The following is a 19,924-nucleotide window of genomic DNA, read 5'->3' on the forward strand; positions in this document are numbered from 1 at the left end:
TGGCCACCCAGCTCTCTTTTGGTCACTGCCTGCATGGAGTATCATTCTCTTTCCTTTCATGTTCAATCTGTTTGTGTCTTTGGATATAAAGTGGGTTTTTTGTAGACAGCATATAAAATAGAATGTTTTTTCAACTATTCTGCCAATTTCTATCTTTTACTTGGTAAGTTTGTTTATTTACCTTTAAACAAATTACTGCTTAAAGCAACACTAACTCCTTACATTTTGCTATTTGTTTTCTATAAGTCTTATAACTTTGTATTCCTGAATTCTTTCCACACTGCCCTCTCTTGCACTTGGTTTTTTTTCTGGTATATTTTGATTCCCCTTTTGTTTCCTTTTCTGGATATTTTTTAGTTATCTTCTTACTGGTTACCCTTGTCATTAAACTTAACATCTCAAATCTTTAAAAATCTAGTTTGAATTGATACCAATTTAGCTTCAATAATGTATTAGGGTTCTCCACAGAAACAACCAATAGAATATATATATATATATATATATATACACACACACACACACACACAGAGATTTACTTTAAGGGATTAGCTCACATGACTGTGGAGGCCAACAAATCCAAAATCTTCAGGGTAGGTTAATTAAGATTCACTAAGTGCTTTGTTGGTTGAATTAAGTATTCGATTAGAACCCAGAGTTCTGTGAAAGCTGATCTGTCATTTTTGCCAGCTTATTGGTTGTTTCAGTGGAGGGACAGGTTCTTGGAATGCCTACCTCTGCCATTTTCTATGATATTACTACTTAGATACATTTTTTTTACTTTCAATTTTGAAAATATTGCAGATTCACAGGAAGCTGCCAAGATAGTACAGGAAGGTCCCGAGTACCCTTCAGCCACTTTCCCCCTGTAACATCTTACATAATTATAGTACAGCATCCAAATAGAAAGTTAACATGTGCAATGAGGTACAATGAAGTATAAAAGATCACTTCAAACAAGGCTAAGCCATATGAAATTTCACAGCATCAGGGATAAAGAGATGTTAAAAGCTTTCAGAGAGAAAAAAGTCACATACAGAGGACCAAGGATCTGAGTGGAAAACATGGTGGAATGCCTTCAAAATTCTGAAAGTATTTTTTATCTCTAGAATTATATGTCCAGCCAAAGCTGTGAGCAAATTATGAGAATAGTAAAGACATTTTCAGGTGCACCATGTCATAGAAGCCACTATGTGAAGTCCTTCCCCCATCTTGAGAGAAGAAAGAGGAAGGCTGGGAATCCGGGAAACAAAGCCAGAGGAAAGAAATGCCCAGAAATACCTAGGAAAGACGGGGTGACCACGTGCACCTGCTCGGTCAGGGAGCACTGAGACCCAGCTTCCACAAAGGTGGGACACCAGCAAGGGGCGTGCTTCCTAACAGGGGTGACCTGTGGAAATGATGTCCCAGGTGCCCGAGTGAGTGGATAGGGTGGAAGGCCCCAGCCAGACACTTCTAAGAAATAACATTAAATAGATTAAAAGAATAAGACAACTATTATCTTCATGGGCAAAAAAGTTTAAGAAAGAAAATGTAATTGTGGCTTGGTAATAAACAATAGTTGTGTTCTTTCAAAATTATGATAACTCTTTGTCTTTAAATTACAGTACACTATGTTGGAGAAATGGGGAGGAGAAGGTGATGTAAGACAGATAAAATAATAATCGACCACAACAGGAAGTCAATAGAGAATGTCTAAAGTTGTTGAATCAAAACAGCAGAAAACGTTTATTTAGAAATCTGGCAGGAAATGCTTGAAGCTACTCAGAGTTGAAAGTAGAAACGTGCTTTGCAGAAAAGGTAAGCGGGATTCTTTTTGCCATAAATCTTTTTAACTCTTTTATCTTAAATTATGAAAAAAGTTTGATAAAAATATAAATTTAATTTCACTTTGGATTAGAAGTACTGTTATCAAACAAAAAGCAATGCCTAAAACGCGAGGTAAGGAGCAGTCCTACCCACCCTTTATGGCAGAAGCCTTCTCTACAGTTCTCACTGGAAATGCACCGAAAGAGATTTTACAGTTTACTTTTGAAAATGGGTAAGCTCACACGTCCAGCTGGAAGTCTTAAAGCGGAGCGGACAGCGTGCACCCTCAGGCACCTCGGCTGCTGCCGCGCCGCGCGACGAGCCACCCGCGGTCACCGGGGCCCTCAGCCCCCGCCCCTCAGGGCACCGCCGCAGGGGCAGAGGGCTTGTCGCCCGCGGCGGTGGCCGCCCTGCCGCAGCCGACGCGTGGGACCTGCAGTGATGAGGGCAGAGGATGGGCAGCGACAGCGTCTGACGTGCCAGGCGGCGGCCGGACGTGTGTGCAGGAACTAGTGGTGACGGCTGTTGGTGAAGGAGCACGTGCGGGAAACGGGAGTTGTCGGAAAAGAGAAAAGCTGTTTAACAGGATCCCGAGGAGCTGCTGCTCCGGGACAGCAGACGAGGTGCCTGGCGCGGCGCGGCGGGCCTGTCCTCGAACTGCGACGTCATCCTGCCGCTGCGCCGGGCGCGGCCTCCGGAACTGCGCTCGCGAGGTCGCCGCGCGGAAGCCGGCGGAGGCGGTGACCGGCAGACCGCACGCGTCTCCCGGCCGGGACCGCCGGCGAACGACCGCTGAGCCTCGCGTCTGTATTCCTTTCTCTTTCCTTCCTTCCTTCCTTTGGTTTTTTGGGCGAGGCGTCTGATTAAAGATTGAGGCAGTTTAGCTGTAGTTAGGAATCTGTGACAGTCCACAACTCAAAGTGACGCCATCACACACCCACTCTGCCCACACACACTGCCCCCCGGGAAAGGCAGCTCTCTCCACGGGGTCACCTTAGTGGTGTGTCCATGGAAGAAGAGAGCCCCACTGGCATATCATGACCTTGGGCTCAAGTTGAAGGTCTCTGACAAATCTAAGCTTCAGTGACTTAAAATCAGTAAGAAGTTCTTAAAGAACCACACGGCTCTTGCTTGCTGACTGAGGCACCAAGTGTGTACAGACATGCTGCAGCCAGACTGTGGAAAGCCGGGCCCAGGCAACACGGCTGGGAAAATCAGCAGCGTGAGGAGTTTCAAGGCAGGAGTACAAGGGAAACAGGAAACTCTGACTTTCCAATGAACTATGAAGATGACTGCTGACCAATTCAATGTCCAATCCGTTTCTGACAGCCCAGCCACTTGGTTTCCAGTCCTAGGAAACCAAGGAATGTTGGTGAAGTTCAAGAAAATGCTAGAAAAAAAATGCCACTAAAAAGATGCCACTGAAAGAAAATGGCCAGTGGCAGTCGTATGGCTGAGTGCTAGCTCACAGCAAATGAGGAAGGAAGCCACCTTCTTCCACTCTGCGTCACTCACACAAGGGCACAGAGTATTCTTGTGCAAATATTCACAACCTACCCAAAATGAAAAATCCTCCCATTAGATCAACATTTAACACTGTCTTGACCTACAAATGAAAGCCTCTTTACTAACAAGGTAAAGTTACAGGAAATGTCTAAACAGTCAAGCCTGAGAGCAGTTTGCAGGAGAAGCTTAACTGCCTTCATTAGAGACCTGATAACAAATGCTCAAGGTTCCCTTGAAAATAAATCCTGCCATGAAACAAGATGAATTAGGAAGAGAATGAGCCTAGCGATTTTCTTCCACTGGGAGATGCTAAGGAGCACAGGGCCGGACACACATGCAGCAGGCTTTTCGCACCCTCCCTGCCCACCACACACACAGTTAGCAAGCCCAGCCTCGCTACCAGGTTACCGAAGGCCGTAGTTACCACTGATCATCGCAAGGTGCAGGTGCAGACCCCGTTAGCTCACAGCACTTTCAGAATTTTCAATTATCCACTCAATAGCAGCCCACCCCTGGAGCAACACAGAAAGATTTCAGTATGGTATAAGAAATTCTGCCGCTTTCACTGCACATAGCAAGCTTAGCCTGTAATTTAAATGGCACAAGGAAAGCGCTGCAGTTTTAAATGAGACACAGCAGCGACCATCATGAACAGTCCTCACTATAAACAGGCAGCTAGCTCTCAAGCTCAAAATCAAGGTGGTATATATTCTGCCTAAAATTCTCACACCAGCTTGAGCTACTATGCAGACACTGGCAACCCTCATCTGCATCCCCAGTGCAGGGGGCTGGGAAGGAAAGCCGCCCTCAGCTCCCTCAGTCAGTGCCCCCCCAATCTGCAACCCCAGGACAACCTGCCTTTCCATTTCCATGTCCACTGCCTGTCCCTGCTTCAGGCCCCTAGCTGTCCCAGGCTATCCCCAATGGACCAGGGTGCTGTCAAAGGGTAACTACAGCCAGTGGGATGCAGTGATTCTCTATCCATTCTTCAACATTGCAACTGCTGATAAACTGAAAATAAAAGGCTTTTATTTTATCTCACTGAGTTTCCCCTGACCTCATAAAAGGTCTGAGGTGGCTTTGGCCTCTCTGAGTATTCCCTTCCTCCTATAATTTTTCTTTTTCAGAAAATATTTAGGGCACCTGCCCTAAGCAGACACTGGACATGCAAAGGCAAATAAGGTACTGTTGCCTCCCAAGGAGGCTTGCAGTGCGAACACAATGCTGGCGTCTCTGGGTGCTTTGGTTCCCCTACCTTCCCTGAAGTGAGCTAAGCTACCACCAGCAATTCTCAAATCTAGATTTTTCTTAAAATTAGGGCAGATTGGCTCTTCTACTAGTGACTAGACTAAATGCAAACCATACATGGTTTTCCACTAAGTTGTGGCTGAAGCATAATAGGAAAGGAACTACAGCATAGGCAGCATCCCACTGATTCCAGAAATGAATTATTTTAAACAAAACAAATCGGGAGAGAAAAGGGGAGGTGAGCACAGCTTCAGGGAAGACACGAGCCTATGCAGTAAGCTAAGGTAAAAAGCAAAGCCCTGCTTTAGCAGGTGACATGACCTTGAACTTGTACAAATCTTCCTCCCATGCATCCACACTCTTTCCATCAACTCTGCTGGAGAGGAGTCTCTGCCTCACTAAGGCTTAGCCCCAGTCCAGGGGGGTCTCCCATCCACCTCTCACCTTAACAAATCTCACTCCCAAATCCTGCCAGAGGGGAAAGATGCAATGAGAGTAGGTGACTCCAGGGAAACTTCACAGATGGAGGTTCAGCCAAAGCTACTTAAGGCCTATTAAATATAAACTAGAAATCCCAAATAGCCTGCCTGAAAATGTCAGTACTTTATCTTTTTGATGTGTGGGATTTGTTTTCTTCACTGAACCCATGCTATTTCAGCTCTTCAACTTGCTAGTTGGCTGTACTGTTTTTATACACTGTGTTCACTCTGCACCTTCCCCTCAGACCTGGGCCAGCCTTCCCTGCCACTGGTTTTGAATGCAACTGTGGAAAATGCTGTAGCCTTATGAGCTCAGCTAGAGACAGAGGGCCTCAGCACTCAGTAGGGCTACCTAGTCCTACTACACATTTCACTCACTTCCTCTGGCAGGTAATAGCTAGAGCATACACAGGCCCAGGACACAGAGCCATACCTTCTGTGCATTGGATGATATTGTGTTGGCCATTAAACTTTCCAGATAGCTGCCTAGGCTGATGCCCTTCACAGTGATGATGGCTTCTTGTGTGAGCACAGTCCTATAGAAGAGCAAGAAGTAAAGGGGCTAAGAGGGGAGGCTCCACAGTGCCCTGACCTTGGAGTTCAATGTGTCAGTCCAAGGAAGTGACAACTTACATTTCAGGGTTCTCTGGATGGGGTGTGTATACCAATCTCTCGTTCACTGATACCAAGTTTGTGAGTGTAATCTTAAAAAAAAAAAGAGAAACAATGGCTTTAGGTTCTATTTCTCTTACATTTCTTCCCACACCATCCCCCAAATTAGCACTTACTGGAACCACAGCACAAGAAACATACAGACCCAGGAGACACCGTCACTTTAAGTCCTAGGGAAACTGTGGCCTGGCTGTTCCTTCTGGAGACTGTCACCTGCCCTCCACACCACACCCAAACCTGAGCCTGGCCTGGCCTTCATGGTGCTTTCAAACTGCCAAACCATCAGCAGTTATATGAAAGGATAATACTCTGGGGTTAGCATGCAGTTAAACAAGCTGGAAGTTTCTTCCCCACCAGTGGCAGATACTGACTTTGGGCCACTGTGTCCTGGAGTTTAATAAGACAGAGCCCCGAATCTACAGGGACCACAAGAGCAAGGTTGTGTAGATCTTGTCTCCTCAAGTGCTGCTTCCTGTAAATCAACTTATTCTCCTTGTACATTTTTAATATTTTCCATTAAAGCTATTTAAAAATTGGAGCTGTACAATTGCACTGCCCCACAGAATCTTCTGCGCCTATATCCATTCTGTCTACTGTGGAAGCCACTAAACACGTACAGCTAATGAGCACTTGAAAGGTCACTGAGGAACTGCATTTTCTGTGTTATTTAGTCCTAACTGATTTAAACCGAAATAGCCGCATATGGCTGCCACTTTGGGCAATGGAGCTCTACCATTTTATTATTGTTTACCTCAATTTTCCCTCTTTTCAAAGAGCCAATTCCAATATAAAACCATTTTTTAAAATGTTTAATATTTATATTGCTTGGTCAAAAGCAGTATAACCTCCCAGCAATGATAAACTGAAACATGCATTTTTTGCTCAGGTAATAATCTCCCACTGAAATCCCCCCCCTGGGCCTCACTGTGCCAGATGAATGGGTAGTCAGGACATCTCTTTCTCCTATTGAGCATAGAGTTATCAAAAGAGTCTCATTAGTTATAGTTATTATACTGTATGGAAAGATTTAACATTAACAATTAAACTCAGATTAGCTGTTATCATTTTATGTGCCAGGCTCCCTGTGACTTTATGCAGAAGGGCTTCCTGGAACAAGGAAAGAGGGCCACTGATAAAGGTGCTAGATGGTATACCCAGGACCGTAAGCAGTTCAAAACCTAATCTTACAGCCACAATGACCTGATCTGCAGGGGCTGGGCCAAAAATGGAGAGGCCACACCTAGGCTGGGCCATTTCACTACCTCCTTGGAGGTTCAAAGGACCCCCCAACCCTGCCCTGTTTTGCCCAGAGCAGCTCTGTTTTATTAAAAACACTGGGCTTCCACACAGATGCTGAAAATCACTGTGAAAACCTCCCTGATGCATTAACCCCCTTCATACCTCCTGGCAGCACCCATCCCTCGGGGCCCATGTTGTCTGCAGGTCCCCACAGCACCCTCAGCCCACTCCCAACCCCCTCCTGGGTACCCGGCCTCTCATGCAGCAGAGTCCTGCCAGCCTTTACCCTTAACTCCAAAACTGAACTTGCCTCTCTCCTGAGACCTGGTCCCCATCTGCAGCCCCTATATGCAGCCCACATTCAGCCTGCTGCCCAAACCAGAGAGCTGAGTAAAACCGGGATCCCTCCTTTCCCTTACTCCCCAAATCGGTATGCCCAGCCCCTTCCTCTGCCTGGCAGGATCCTGCCAGATCCACGTGGACAGGCCTATCTGCCTGATCTCCCTAGTCCAGGGTCCACGGCCCAGTCCCTGCACAAAGCCCAGCCTACCTTTCCAATACATGATCTGATACCTTGCCTCCCTGCCACAAACCTGCAATGGCTCCCTCTCACCACAAAAGAGAAAGTAAATGGCTCTGTGTGCACACTCAGCTTGCGCACCTCGTCCCTGCCCTCGCTGCACACCATCTCCCTCTCCGTGCTCACTACCCGCTGTGCTGGTTCTCTGCCTGCCCCAGTGTCTAAGGCACAAGGTGCTTTGCTTGGCTGTGGGCCACTGTGGGGCTGCCAGGGACCTCTGCTTCCCTGTGAGCGCTGTGCTCAGGCTCCTGACCTGGCTGTGCACAGCCTCCTCTAGGCAGTCTGTTTATGCATCTGTCACACGTGGCCTTAGTCCTGCCTTCCCTGCCCACAGGCGGCCACCTAACAGGCACCCAATGGCTGGCTGGGCGATGAACGAGCAGAGGTCGGGAGGCGGACTGTGAGGAAGAGCCCCACTGTGGGCACATGCTATGGTTTCCCTCATAGGCCATTTCTGTGTATGCTGAAAATGAGACTTTACAATTAAACCATGTTCCAGCCCATGCATTTCCCCCAACATGTTCTTGGAATGTACACTAAGCCAACGTAAGTTTTTTAAGTGAAAGAGGAATAAAGGAGGAAAACTGCTTTTCAAATTACTGCTAAAATCCACTGTGCTTCTGGAAGCAGGCCAGCAGGTCTCATTGGGAGAGGTCCTGGGAAGGTGAGGGCCCTGGGAGCCCGCCCCCACCTGTCTCATCAGCCTGCTGCTTACAAGGGTATGACAAGCCATCATGATGTGCATCTTTCTAAACATTCATTACACGGGGATAAATAAATAAAATAAGGCTAAATAGATTCAGCCTTTCTATAAAGTAAAAGATGACTTCAACCAAAAGTGGGCTGGAGATAAAATTAAATGAAGACATCGCACCCTCACCAAGAAATACCAAGTGCACTACTCATCTCAGGCCCTTGCTTACATTGGTAGAGCAAAGCTCCATCTTCTTTTCCACCGGGTCCACAATTGAATGCTCTTTAATGTATGTCAAAGTCCTACTGGTCCCCAAAATCTAAAAAACAAAGCAAAACTATCCTAGCAACGTGTTTAAATTTTCATTTTGTGACATCGAAAACAAAATACCCTTCCGTTTTTAATTAATGCGCTTATCTACCCAACAAATGATACAGCCGGGCTGCAGTCTGTCACGGTGCTTCTGTTGTGGCAGGCGGGAGTAAACAAGGAGAGGTGAACGCTTGAGTAGTGACAGAACCCGGTGACGGCGGGGTGTGGGGAGGACCCCCTGTCGGCGGAGGGGCGCACCCGGAGCTCGGGTTCTGGCGGCCCAGACGCCTCCTCCACTACCCACCTCCTGAAACAGCCAGAGGCCGGCAGGCCAATTGGGGGGGGACGGTGGCCAGGCGCCCCGGGAGGGGGTGGGGCCGTGGCCGCTGGAGATGAGCGCCGGGCAGGAGACCGTGCTCAGTTTCAGTGATGGTCCTGGCGGCTCTGGGGAGGACATTTGTCGTGGGCTGAATGTGTCCCCCAAAATTCACGTGTTGAAGGCCTGACTCAGCCCCAGCACCTGAGAATGTGACTGTATGTGGAGAGAAGGCCTTTCAAAAGGTTATTAAATTACCATGGGGTGGTTACGGTGGGCGCTAATGCAATCTGAGTGGTGTCCTTATGAGGGGAGGCGGAGGACACACCAGCGCACAGGGGCAGGGCGGGGCCGCTGAGGCAGGGCGCCCAGTGCCACCCTCCCTGTACTGCCCTGGCCTCCTCAGAGGCAGCCAGCCCTGCGCGCGCCCTGATGTCAGGCCTCAGCTCCGGAGGCGCAAGGCCCCAGGCCTGGGAAGCATCTGCTGTCAGCCCCCAGTCTGTGGTGTCTGGTTATGGTGGCCCTGCTTGGGGACACGAGACAGCGGGGTGACACAGGGGAGTGGGGGGCTGGGTCACATGTCAGGAGATGTGTCAGGACCCTCGAGGTGGGTACTTATTATGGAGAAACAAACCGTCTCTTGGGCTTCCTCGAATCCCCAGTGGCCGCGCTAAGGGGACGCTGTCACTTCATGCAGATAGGCAGCAACTGGGCCGATGTGGGGTCAGGGTGATGAGGGGCAGAGGGGGCGACGTGGGGCGGTGTCAGGGGTTGCAGCCGGCTCACCGCTCTCACGAGGCCCGGCAGCCCCCACTCGGTGCTCAGGAGGCGGTGGCTGTGCAGCCGGCCGTGGCTGTCCACGCTGCGCTCCAACACATCGACTCCCACGACACAGGGGTTCATCGGATTCGGGTACTTCCTCATGGCAGCCTTGATGACCGTGTCCCATGGGTGGCTGGTGGGAGAAACGACCACGCAACATAAGCAGGCAATCCCAGGACTTGGAACGTGCGCCAGAGACGCCTGTCCCACGGAGCGAAATGAAATCAACGTCAATGTTGTCCTGAAAAGTTTTCCCTTCGGTTTTAATTACCGGTATATTTAACGAATACATTGGAAGGGTCTGCTCCAGACCCGGGTCCTGGGCCCCAGACCCTTCCGGGCGGAGCAGGATGAGTCAGGAGGTTTCGCTGGGCAGGCCTCGCAGCAGGCGCGCATCCAGGCCTTGGACCTGCGTGCGGGCTGCCCCTTGGCCCTCAAAGCCACCAGGCCTCCCCCAGGGCCTGCCCCCTGGGGGCTGGTCTGAGACAACGCCCGCCCCTCTGGCTCAGGCCTTTATGGGTACCAGCGCCCCCACCCCCGCCGTGCCCCAGGGCACAGCGAGGCAGAGCCCTTTTGTTTGGGGCTCTGGGCCAGTAAGACAGTTCTCCCTGGTCCCCTGCCTGTCCCCCACGTGGTTCCATAGGTGTTGGAACACTGGGGAACCAAGCCTATTTTTGCCTCTTGCCGGCAGTGTCACAGTGAATGAAGGCTTGGCTGTGACTTCTGATTGGGCTCCTTGTCCTACTTGACCCCGGAGTGGGGGGGACACGGAGCTGGCCACTGTAACACAATAGCACACCTGCCTTCAGCGGATCTGGAACAGGCTCCTGCTCCCAGCTACTGATGCTCTTTGGCAGAGCAACTATTTTGTTCCAACTCCTAAGCTGTCTGTGACTTGAAGTGGCCACATGTTTTTTCTGATGATAAAAAAAAATGTGTTCAAAATATTGAAAAACAAAGAAAAGTATGAAAATAAAAGCATTCACCATTCTTCAAGGTACCGAAAGATAACCATAGTCTATGTGGGAGTGGGGGTGGGGGGTTGCTGTCTCTGAGGCTTCTCCTTCCCGCCCTGATCCCTTGAGGTGGGCAGTGGACATCTTTGTCCCTAGTTTGTTTTCTGTTATCAGAGAGGTCCCAAGCCAGTTACACAGCTGCCCCAGTGCTTTCCAGAGCTCTGTGCTTGTTTAGGCTGGAAGCCCTATGGCTCTGCACAGGGCGCGTGAACGAGTCCTGTGGGAGCCCAGTCGGAGGTGCCATCATGGCAGGTCCCGGTGGGCCTCCCCCCAGAGCACTCAGGGTCCCAGTTCTTCCTTCCTTCGGGATGTGTGCACTCCCAGGAAGCATCTGAGACTCCTACAACGATTAAGTATGTCCTGACAACACCACCACTCTTCCAGATGTAACCAGACCTCTTTCAACAGAATGTGTAGACACGGCCCAAATTCAAGATCTAAACATACACACATACACATACTTTTAAAATATTAAATTAGGAACATGCTCAATATATAGGTTTAGCCTCTGTTTTTTATATTTAACTTGTGATGAATATTTTCCCATATCATGAAACTACTTTCAGAAATATGATTATAAATAGCTTCACAAGAGGTTACTCTGTGGGTATTACATTACCCAGTCCCCTGTAGTCGGTTGCTTAGATTGCTCCAGTTTTGCACTGTAAAATAAAGACAGTAATAAACATTTGTGTACACTAGTCTTTTACCATATCTACTTTTTCTTCAAGATAAATTCCTAGAAATGGAATTAAATCAAATATCAAAGATTATTAATAATTGAAGTTTTTTTTCATATTTGATAACCTTTTTTTACTCCAATGTACTGGCCGTTAACTTATTTATCCTCATAAAACTCTTGTCCAAGGCCAAAAAGTTAGCAGCAAGGCCCAGACAAGAACCAGGCCCCCCAAGCCCCAATCCTATGTTCTTTCCATCATATCCCATGGCCTCTAAATGGTCAGGGCCTGATCTAGAATCCCCACTCCTGAACAAAGAAACACTTTTTTAAACCATGGAATGGTGTCACTGAGTTAACGTATACACTAGCGACAGAGAATCAAGCCTTCTTCTCTAAGGAAGAACTGTCACGGACATGATCCAGCCAAGATCTCAGGAAGATGGAGAATCATTCTAGAGATACGTGAAAGGAGAAAGGATCCTAGTTACACACAGACCCTTCTCGGTGAAATAATCTGCGACGTTGTAAATTAAGTTCCTAAGAGTTTCCATAAAAATTGTTACTTTAAGAATAGGTTATGCCTTCTAAAGTTACTTAAAACTACCTAAAATTTGAGGAAATTTTTGTATTAAGCATCTGTCACACAATAATCTTTTATATAGAAACTTTGCATCTTCTAGTTGATGTTCTATTTAAACTAAATACAACCTGTTTAAAATACTCACAAATAATGGAAATAATTCCACTAATTATAGCAGGATGACCCTGAAAGTTAACATAGACAGCAATGGAGGAAAAGAGTAAACGCAACACTGTTTAAATTGCAAGGGTTTTAGTACAGCAAAGTATCACACACTTGGTTAAAGAGCCTGAAACTCGTTTGACAGGCAAAACCCAAACCATCTGGCAGCATCAAGTGTTGGAGGGGACATGGGGAAAGGGAAGACATGCCCTCCTGGCGGTAAATTGGTAAGCCTGAGAGGGCAGCTCTCCCGGGCACACCAAGCAGGTGTGCCCGAACACCCACAGATCAGCGTTCTCTGCTGCCTGATTAGGCAGATGAGGGATTTGCTAAAGATCATCCTCCCGAGGCACAGTCCAGCCTTGACCTTGGCCAATCACGTTGGAGGGGGGCACATGCTAGAGGAGAAGCCCCCAACCCCTGTAGGGCGCTGGCCAGAGCAGAAGGAGCTTAGAGGTGCTGGAGCATTGAGCACTGCACCTGGGCAGCGGGGGTCGCAGCCAGGAAGGCAGGAGCATTCGCTCTGGGCTCCACACGGAGGGTGCAAAGGAGAACCCAAGGCACACCCACGTGCAGCGGGAGTGTCAGAGGGACCAAGCAGGATGAGGTGAGAGATTTGCCTAAAGTAACCCTGCGATGGGGCAGTGGGTGGGGCACACGAGCCAGGCTGGCCCCGCTGCAGGGGGACTGGCAACCTAGGAGAGGGGACACTGTGCCAGATGAGCAAGAGAACTCTACATATTTGAATGCTGCCAATGTTGAACAAAGGTTAACAGACTTGGAAAAAAAAAAACCTAGGAGCAGGTACTGCGCACTCCTCCTAGTCTCTCCACTTCTGCATACTTCTGAAATTTCCATAAAAACAAGTAGAAAAAAAAAAGTTGAAGGACACAAGCAAAGTGCTCCCACACCCCACCCAAAGCCACCCTAAGCCTAGGCCAGAGGCTCAGAGAGTGGTTCATGCACAGGTCTCCAAGCCCTGCAGGAGGGCTCTCCCCACCATCTGAAGGCCAGGGCCCCAAACCTCACCTGGGTTACAGCTCATTGCTGTCCACCCAGGAAAACCGTATCAGGGACTCTTCATATCCATGGCAACACAATAAAATTCTTAATTTTATTACATCTAGACCCCTGAATACCCTTCATATTCTGAGCGAGAGCCTAGGAAGTCCACAGGCAGCAATCTGCCTTGGTGGTGGCTGGGGGGCAGCTGGGCGGGCAGTGGGCACCACTAGTAGCTCCTTCCCTGGTTCAGCCCTTCTACTCAAAACAACAGACAATAATGTTGCTTATTCAGACTTGAGTTTTTAGCTGACATTTTCTCAAAAATTAATGAAGTGAGACTATCACTTCAAGGAAAATAACTGATAGTGTTTGCTGCCAAAGACAAAATTTGAGCTTTGGAATGAAAACTGAAATTTTAGAAAACTTCTATCCACTACCTATGAATGACCATCACAACTTCACATCCTGTAAACCTGGCGAACCCATGTATTCCAAGTGACCAGTGCAAGATGTCACAAAATCATACGTGAGTATAAAAGACTCAAAGTACAAGACAGGCCAACTCTGGTCATTGGGGTTTCAGGTTTCACACCGCAATTAACTTGAGAAATGACCACTTGTTTTGTAGTAGCAAAGAACAGCCACAATCATTTTAAAAGATTATTACAATACACCTACCTTTCCCAAATGGGTTTTATTCATGTACTTCCACAGCAACAGACTGCAAAGCACTGAATGCAGACGCAGGTATGAGTACAAAGCTATCTTCTAAGACAGACATTACAGAAGTTAGCCAAAAAAACAGTGTCACTCTTCTTACTAATTTTGGGGGCTTGGGAAAACATGTTTATTTTTTAATTAAAAAGTTGTTATTTATGGTAATGTAATGGATTTATTATTAATTTTAATGAATTGATAAATATTTTTAATTTACCAGTTTTACAAAGATCCTAGCACTGTTGCAGTTGTAGCTGCATTCATCCCACCGGTTCCTGGACTTGCCATTGGAATGAAGAAGGAGAAATCTAAGCTGGCCTGTGCATACAGTAAAACAACAAATTTGACTGGATCTATATTGTCGGAACTCAACCAAGAATTAGGAGAAGTGCAAGTTGCAGTGCTCCAAAATCGTGTGACTATAGACTATCTACTGTTAAAAGAACATATGGGATGTGAACAATTCCCAGGAATGTGTTGTTTTAATTTGTCTGATTTTTATCAAACTATTCAAATTCAATTAGACAATATCCGTCATATTATTGATAAGTTTTCACAAATGCCTAGGGTACCTAACTGGTTTTCTTGGTTTCACTGGATATGGCTGGTAATTGTAGGTCTGCTTTTTTTATGTATCGGTATTCCTATTCTGCTAATGTGTGTATGCAATTTAATTAGTAATTTGTTAAAACCTATACATGCTTATGTTACTCTACAAGAAGTTATGTCAAAGAAATAATCAATCTTCCCATGTTTTCTTCCGTCTGCTACTTCTATAGCTTTTCTTCTTCCTTCCTGATTACAGCCCTTTAGTAGAATTCGTGCCTCATATCGAAAATTACCAAGTATCATAATTCTTCCAAGTGGTAAAGATACCTCAAGACAAATGCTGGGCATAGAAGCCTCAGGGCATAAATCTGCAAAGAAGTAAAAAGCTAACCTTTTCAAACGATATGGCTTCTCTCTCACTTACCAACTTTACATTTCCCTGTATGGCCCCGGAAGATGACTGCTTAGCCAGAGACGGGTAAGATTCCTCAAGGGAGGAACAACCTAAGACAGGCACAGTCGCAGGGGGGCCATCAGGTGAGAAATTGGGGATCAACAGAGGTGAGGCTTAGAACCTCACCCCCCCTGTTTTGAGAGAAATCTTCTGCATCCGTGGATGTTTTATTGCCCTTGTCTAGCTTGGATTAATACTTAGTCTATAGGCACACACCTGATCATCTACATTTGCCCTCTTACAGCACTAAACTATGTTTTCTACCTTTATCTTGCATCTACCTACCACTTAAGCATTTTACTAAAAATAATAATAATAATAATAATAATAAGGGAGAAATGTGGGACTCACATGTAAATCAAGTATAAAAATCAAATGAATTATCATATCTGACTTGATTGTTTATAGTTCATGATGCGTGACCAAAACCGAAAGTTTCTGTGATGACTGCCCTTGCACTGTTCACCATGTAACTTATTCACTATGTAAGAACTTGTTCACCATGTAAGAACTTGTTCATTATGCTTCAGAAGATTGGAGACTGTTGAGAATTAGGCTTGGGGTTGATTAATGATGGTGCATTGAGTCCCCTAGGGTTGAATTTTATTGTTGTTAAGAACCATTTGATCAATAAATATGAGAGATGCCCTCTCAAAAAAAAACAAAAAAAAATTTACCAGTTTTAATTTCTAACATGGTAAATATTGATATAATCCATATAAACAAAAACTGTTTGGCGTACCCAATATTTTCTGAGTGTAGAGATAACTGAAGCTGAAGAGTTTGAGAATTGCTGGCCTAAATGGGCCCTTCACTGTGTGGACGAGAGACATACACAGAGGATGTCATTGCAATAATAAAGGGGACATTTAATGTCCCTTCAACAAAAAAAAAGATAAATTGTGAAATATTCATTCAGTGGAATATTAGTTGAGATGCATACACCCACATGCAAATCTCAAAAACATACTGTTGAGAAGGGAAAATTGTCAAGATATATGTTGTCAATGATTTCTATTTTAAAACAACAAATAACAGTACCTATTGTTTAAGGATAAACATGCATACACACTTCTGACTTGAGTCAAATGGCTCTTTGAACCATAGACCTTCAGAAAGATACCCCCCAAATTCCTAACCTTGTCTGCTTGTAGGGAGAGAGGAGGTGGGGGATAGCACAGGAAGACACTCTGCTCTTATGTGTAATGTGTAATTTCTCCTATTTAAAAAAAGAGGGTTATCTTTTCCCTGCTCTTGGCCAGAAAGCAGGCCTGCTTTGGGACATCGTCTCCTCCAAAGCCCTTCCTTCCCCGAGGTCATAGCCTACTAGAAACCTTTCCTGGTAGCTGCTGGAGTCCAGGGAACATTAAGCATGGACTCTCTACTAGAAATCTACTTGTGTTGGCTGTTACTGAAGATTTTATTATTGTTCTACCTGAAACCAAGGTCAATGCTATGAGGATGAAATTTACAAACCTGCTAACTTTTAAATACCCCCTTCTATATTCTTATATTTCAGTCTTATATTTTTCATTCTTATTTAAACCATCTTAAACCCTGTCCATATAAAACACATGCTAAGTCAGGTAGCTTTCCGAAAGGGCTCTCCATATCTGTAGGCATGTTTATACTGCTCTTTGCTGCGTTTGATCTCTAGTCCCTGGGGTTTCTTCAGGATTTGGACACAGGAGGAAAACTTGATATGATCAGAAGTTTTTGTGCCTGATTATTTTTTGCTTTGCAAGAGTAAATTTATTAATTTCCAAACAAATATTCAGCTGACAGTACACAAACATAAAGAAGTAAAAAAAAAATATATATATATATATATATATATAAAGAAAAAGAAAGGTGTATAATTATAAAAGAAAAAAAATTGAGGGCCTTCTATGGCCTATGCAAGGGAAAAGCTCCACAAAAAGCCCAGCCAGAAAGTCTGGTTTCCAATTTTGTGCTGTCCTGCGGATGCTATGCCTCCACCCAGTACCATGTCATCCTCCTCAACTTGTCCACCTCAGGGCTTACATCATCCTCAGCCAGCTGCATTCCACATTTGTCAATTTCCTTGAGGCCCTTTGCTTTTAAGTTCAAAAACCAACGGCAGGGCATAAGAAACAAATCCTACCATTTGCAACAACATGGATGGAACTGGAGGATATCATGCTCAGTGAAAGAAGCCAGGCGGAGAAAGACAAATGCCAAATGATTTCCCTCATTTGTGGAGTATAACAACGAAGCAAAACTGAAGGAACAAAACAGCAGCAGACTCAGAGACTCCAAGGGACTAACGGTTACCAAGGGGAGGGTGGGTGTGAAGGGAGGGAGAAGGGGATTGAGGGGTATTATGACTGGCACACATGGTGTGGGGGATCATGGGGAAGACAGTGTAGCTCAGAGAAGGCAAATAGTGACTCTGTGGCATCTTACTACACTGATGGGCAGTGGCTGCAATGGGGTGTGGGGCAGGGGAACTCAATAATATGTGTGAATGTAGTAACCACATTGTTTTTCATATGAAACCTTCATAAGTGTATATCAATAATACCTTAATAAAAAAAAATAGGATGATGAGAGGGAGCCAACCGTCTAAAGATGTGTAACCCAGGCAGGAATAGCTTTGCATGTCCAAGACTAACAAGGAGGCCAGTGTGTCTGAAGATGAGTAAAGGTGGAAAAAGAGGTGGTCAGGGGCTGGGCTGTGGAGGATTTGCAACCATTCGGAGTTTTATGCTACAAAATATGCTGACCCTCGAGCAACGCAGGGGTCAGGGGCACCAACCTCTCACACAGTCAGAATCTATGTATAACTTTAGACTCCCCAAAAACTTAACTACTAATAGCCTACTGTTGACTGGAAACCTTACCAATAACATAAGAGTCAAGTAACACCTATTTTTTATGTTATGTGTATTATACACTGTATAATTACAATAAAGTAAGTTCACTAGAAAGAAAGAAAAAAAAAAAACAATGGCAGTGTATCAGCCCCTAGTCCCCAGCAGCTTGGAGGTTGACTAGAACTCCTTTGGCGGATAACCACCCTCACTTTGGAAGGGCATCTGGTTTCCGTGAGACTCCTCAGCCCCTCACTGAGCACCCACTATGTGCCAGGCACTGGCAGGATGCCAGAGACACAAAATGAATGAGGTAAGGAGTGAAGTACTGATACAGGTACCACATGAATTAACCTCAAACACATTATGCTAAGTGAGAGAAGCTAGACACAAAGACCACATATTGTATGATTACATTCATATGGAATGTCCAGAAAGGGCAAATCCATAGGACGAGAAAGCAGATGAGCGGTGTTCTGGGGCTGTGAGGGGAGACCACAAATAGGCACACAGGGTCTTTGTAGGGTGACGGAAATGTTCTAAAGTTGGACTCTGGTGACACTTGTAGAGCCCAGTAGATTTACTAAAAATCTACTGTATACTTTAAACGGATGAATTTTATCAATAGTGACTTTTCCAGCTAACAATTCACTTCTGCTTGCCAACCAACATTTCGTGCACTTCTAGGGCAGTTCTTAACTGTTCCACTAGAAAACGGAGCGCCATGGCCTTGGCGCCTGTGGTGTGCAATAACTTAACGTCCCTCTATGCGGTGCTTGCTATGTCCCACCCTTGGGAGAACTGAGAACAGAATCTCTGGCATCATTCCCACTGGGGCTTCACCAGGTCTCTCAAAGCTGAGAAAGACTTTTCACTCTGCACAAAAATCAACACTAGAAGTGGAGCCCATCAAGTCTAAAGATTGCATTGAAAATAATTTCAGAGATCTTAAAATACTTGGTAAGTTTTTATTATAATTTTACACAAAAAGGTGAAAGCATGACAACTACATTTCATGCATTTTTTTTTTCCAAAAATGAAATGCTTCTCTAAACGGCGTCACAGAATTTTAAAATCTTTGTTCCTTCAAAAAATATTAAAGGATGATTCAGAATGTCACAAACCAAGGGATTTAAGAGAATATACCACTTGGGTCACAAGTGTCCGTTTAAACAGTGCACAGTTTTCCATGCTGGCTTGGAGGCCTTCCAGGTCCACAAGGGCATTCAGGCCCAAGACCCACCCCCGCATGTCTTCTCCACATGTGGCTTCCGCCCAATCGCAGGGCCCTGTATGGACCCATCCCTCATAAAATATGCATAATTTTGTGATCAGCTGCACTGCATCATTTCCGGAAAAGACCGGGCCAGCTCTTCAGGGCTTTTGCGATCCCGCGCCCCCCGCCCCGAATAAGAAGAGTGTGCCGGCGAGGGCAGGCCTGCTCCTGGGTGGGCTGAGGGGGTGCTCTCACTGTGCTGGGTCGCTTCTGTGCACACCAGGGGCGCCACCCGGCCCCGCCGACCGAGCATGTGGGCCTCGCTGAGACCCGCCCCACGGATCGGCCTCCGTGGCCCAAAGGGAAGGCCGCCCCCGCCCCCACTCTGCCTCCCTCACTGGCCCCGTCCAGGCGGCGCCTCCAGGACGGCCCGGCTGCGCGGGATGCTCGCCTACGCTCGCCGCAGGACCGTCAGAACCTGCCCTCCGATGGGGATGCAGAGGCCGCGGTCCGGGAAGGGCCCGCGCCGGGCTGGCCTGCCTCTGCGAGGCCGGGTCTCGGTCGGCCTTTCGCGGCCGCCCCCAGCGGCTCGCGGCAGGGGCAGGCGCGCGGCCGAACCCCGTGGTCAGCAGCTTGACCTCACCCGAACACGTGCTCCGAGCTCCAGACCTTCATCGCAGCTCCGGGCTCCGGGTTCCAAGCACTGCGCTCCGCGGGGCTCCGTGCTGGGCGCGGCGTGGGCGGGGCGAGTGTCCCGCCCCCTTTCGTCACGTGACAGAGGCTGCTGCAAGTAGGGATGCGGGTCTCAGCTGTCCCTACGCACAGGGCGTCTGTGCTGCAGCGGGTAGGTGCGCTAGCAGCACGCGCTGCGGATGCGGAGTGGAAGTGAGGGCTGTCTCATTGTTAGGTTGTCCAAATTCTCCCACAGCCCTTTCCAGCCAGGTCTCCTACAATTGGGAAGTATAAAGAAAAACAAAGTTTTCTGCCAGCCCACAAAACTCTCCAAAGGATAGAAGAGAAACAAAACAATTTCTG

General features: G+C 46.8%; 2 protein-coding genes across 7 annotated transcripts in view; one reads left to right on the forward strand and one right to left on the reverse strand.

Moving 5' to 3' along the window:
• Positions 1-1,762, forward strand: part of SPIRE1 (spire type actin nucleation factor 1) — a 347,295-nt gene extending 345,533 nt beyond the window's left edge. The window contains exon 19 of the mRNA XM_057504024.1: positions 1,605-1,762. Coding sequence (XP_057360007.1) covers positions 1,605-1,658 — 54 coding nt within the window. The 3' untranslated portion in view covers positions 1,659-1,762. The remainder of the gene's footprint in view (positions 1-1,604) is intronic.
• PRELID3A (PRELI domain containing 3A) lies at positions 1,681-19,639 on the reverse strand. Of its 6 annotated transcripts, none has more exons than XM_057504025.1 (7): positions 19,533-19,639; positions 9,639-9,807; positions 8,646-8,684; positions 8,454-8,543; positions 5,673-5,743; positions 5,473-5,575; positions 1,681-2,665 (listed from the first exon to the last, which is right to left on the reverse strand). In XM_057504025.1, exons 1-7 carry the CDS (start codon positions 19,562-19,564, stop codon positions 2,165-2,167), a joined length of 1,005 nt encoding a protein of 334 aa, XP_057360008.1. In that variant the 5' UTR covers positions 19,565-19,639; the 3' UTR covers positions 1,681-2,164. The 6 variants fall into 6 exon arrangements, with proteins under 6 accessions (XP_057360008.1, XP_057360009.1, XP_057360011.1 ...); XM_057504027.1 differs by having other exon boundaries at positions 2,520-3,157; positions 19,533-19,579; XM_057504029.1 differs by lacking the exon at positions 1,681-2,665 and adding an exon at positions 2,991-3,824 and having other exon boundaries at positions 19,533-19,579.
• Positions 19,640-19,924: the final 285 nt, after the last annotated feature.

The sequence above is a fragment of the Manis pentadactyla genome, chromosome 6 (assembly GCF_030020395.1).
Source record: "Manis pentadactyla isolate mManPen7 chromosome 6, mManPen7.hap1, whole genome shotgun sequence".
In the NCBI taxonomy this organism is placed as follows: domain Eukaryota; kingdom Metazoa; phylum Chordata; class Mammalia; order Pholidota; family Manidae; genus Manis; species Manis pentadactyla.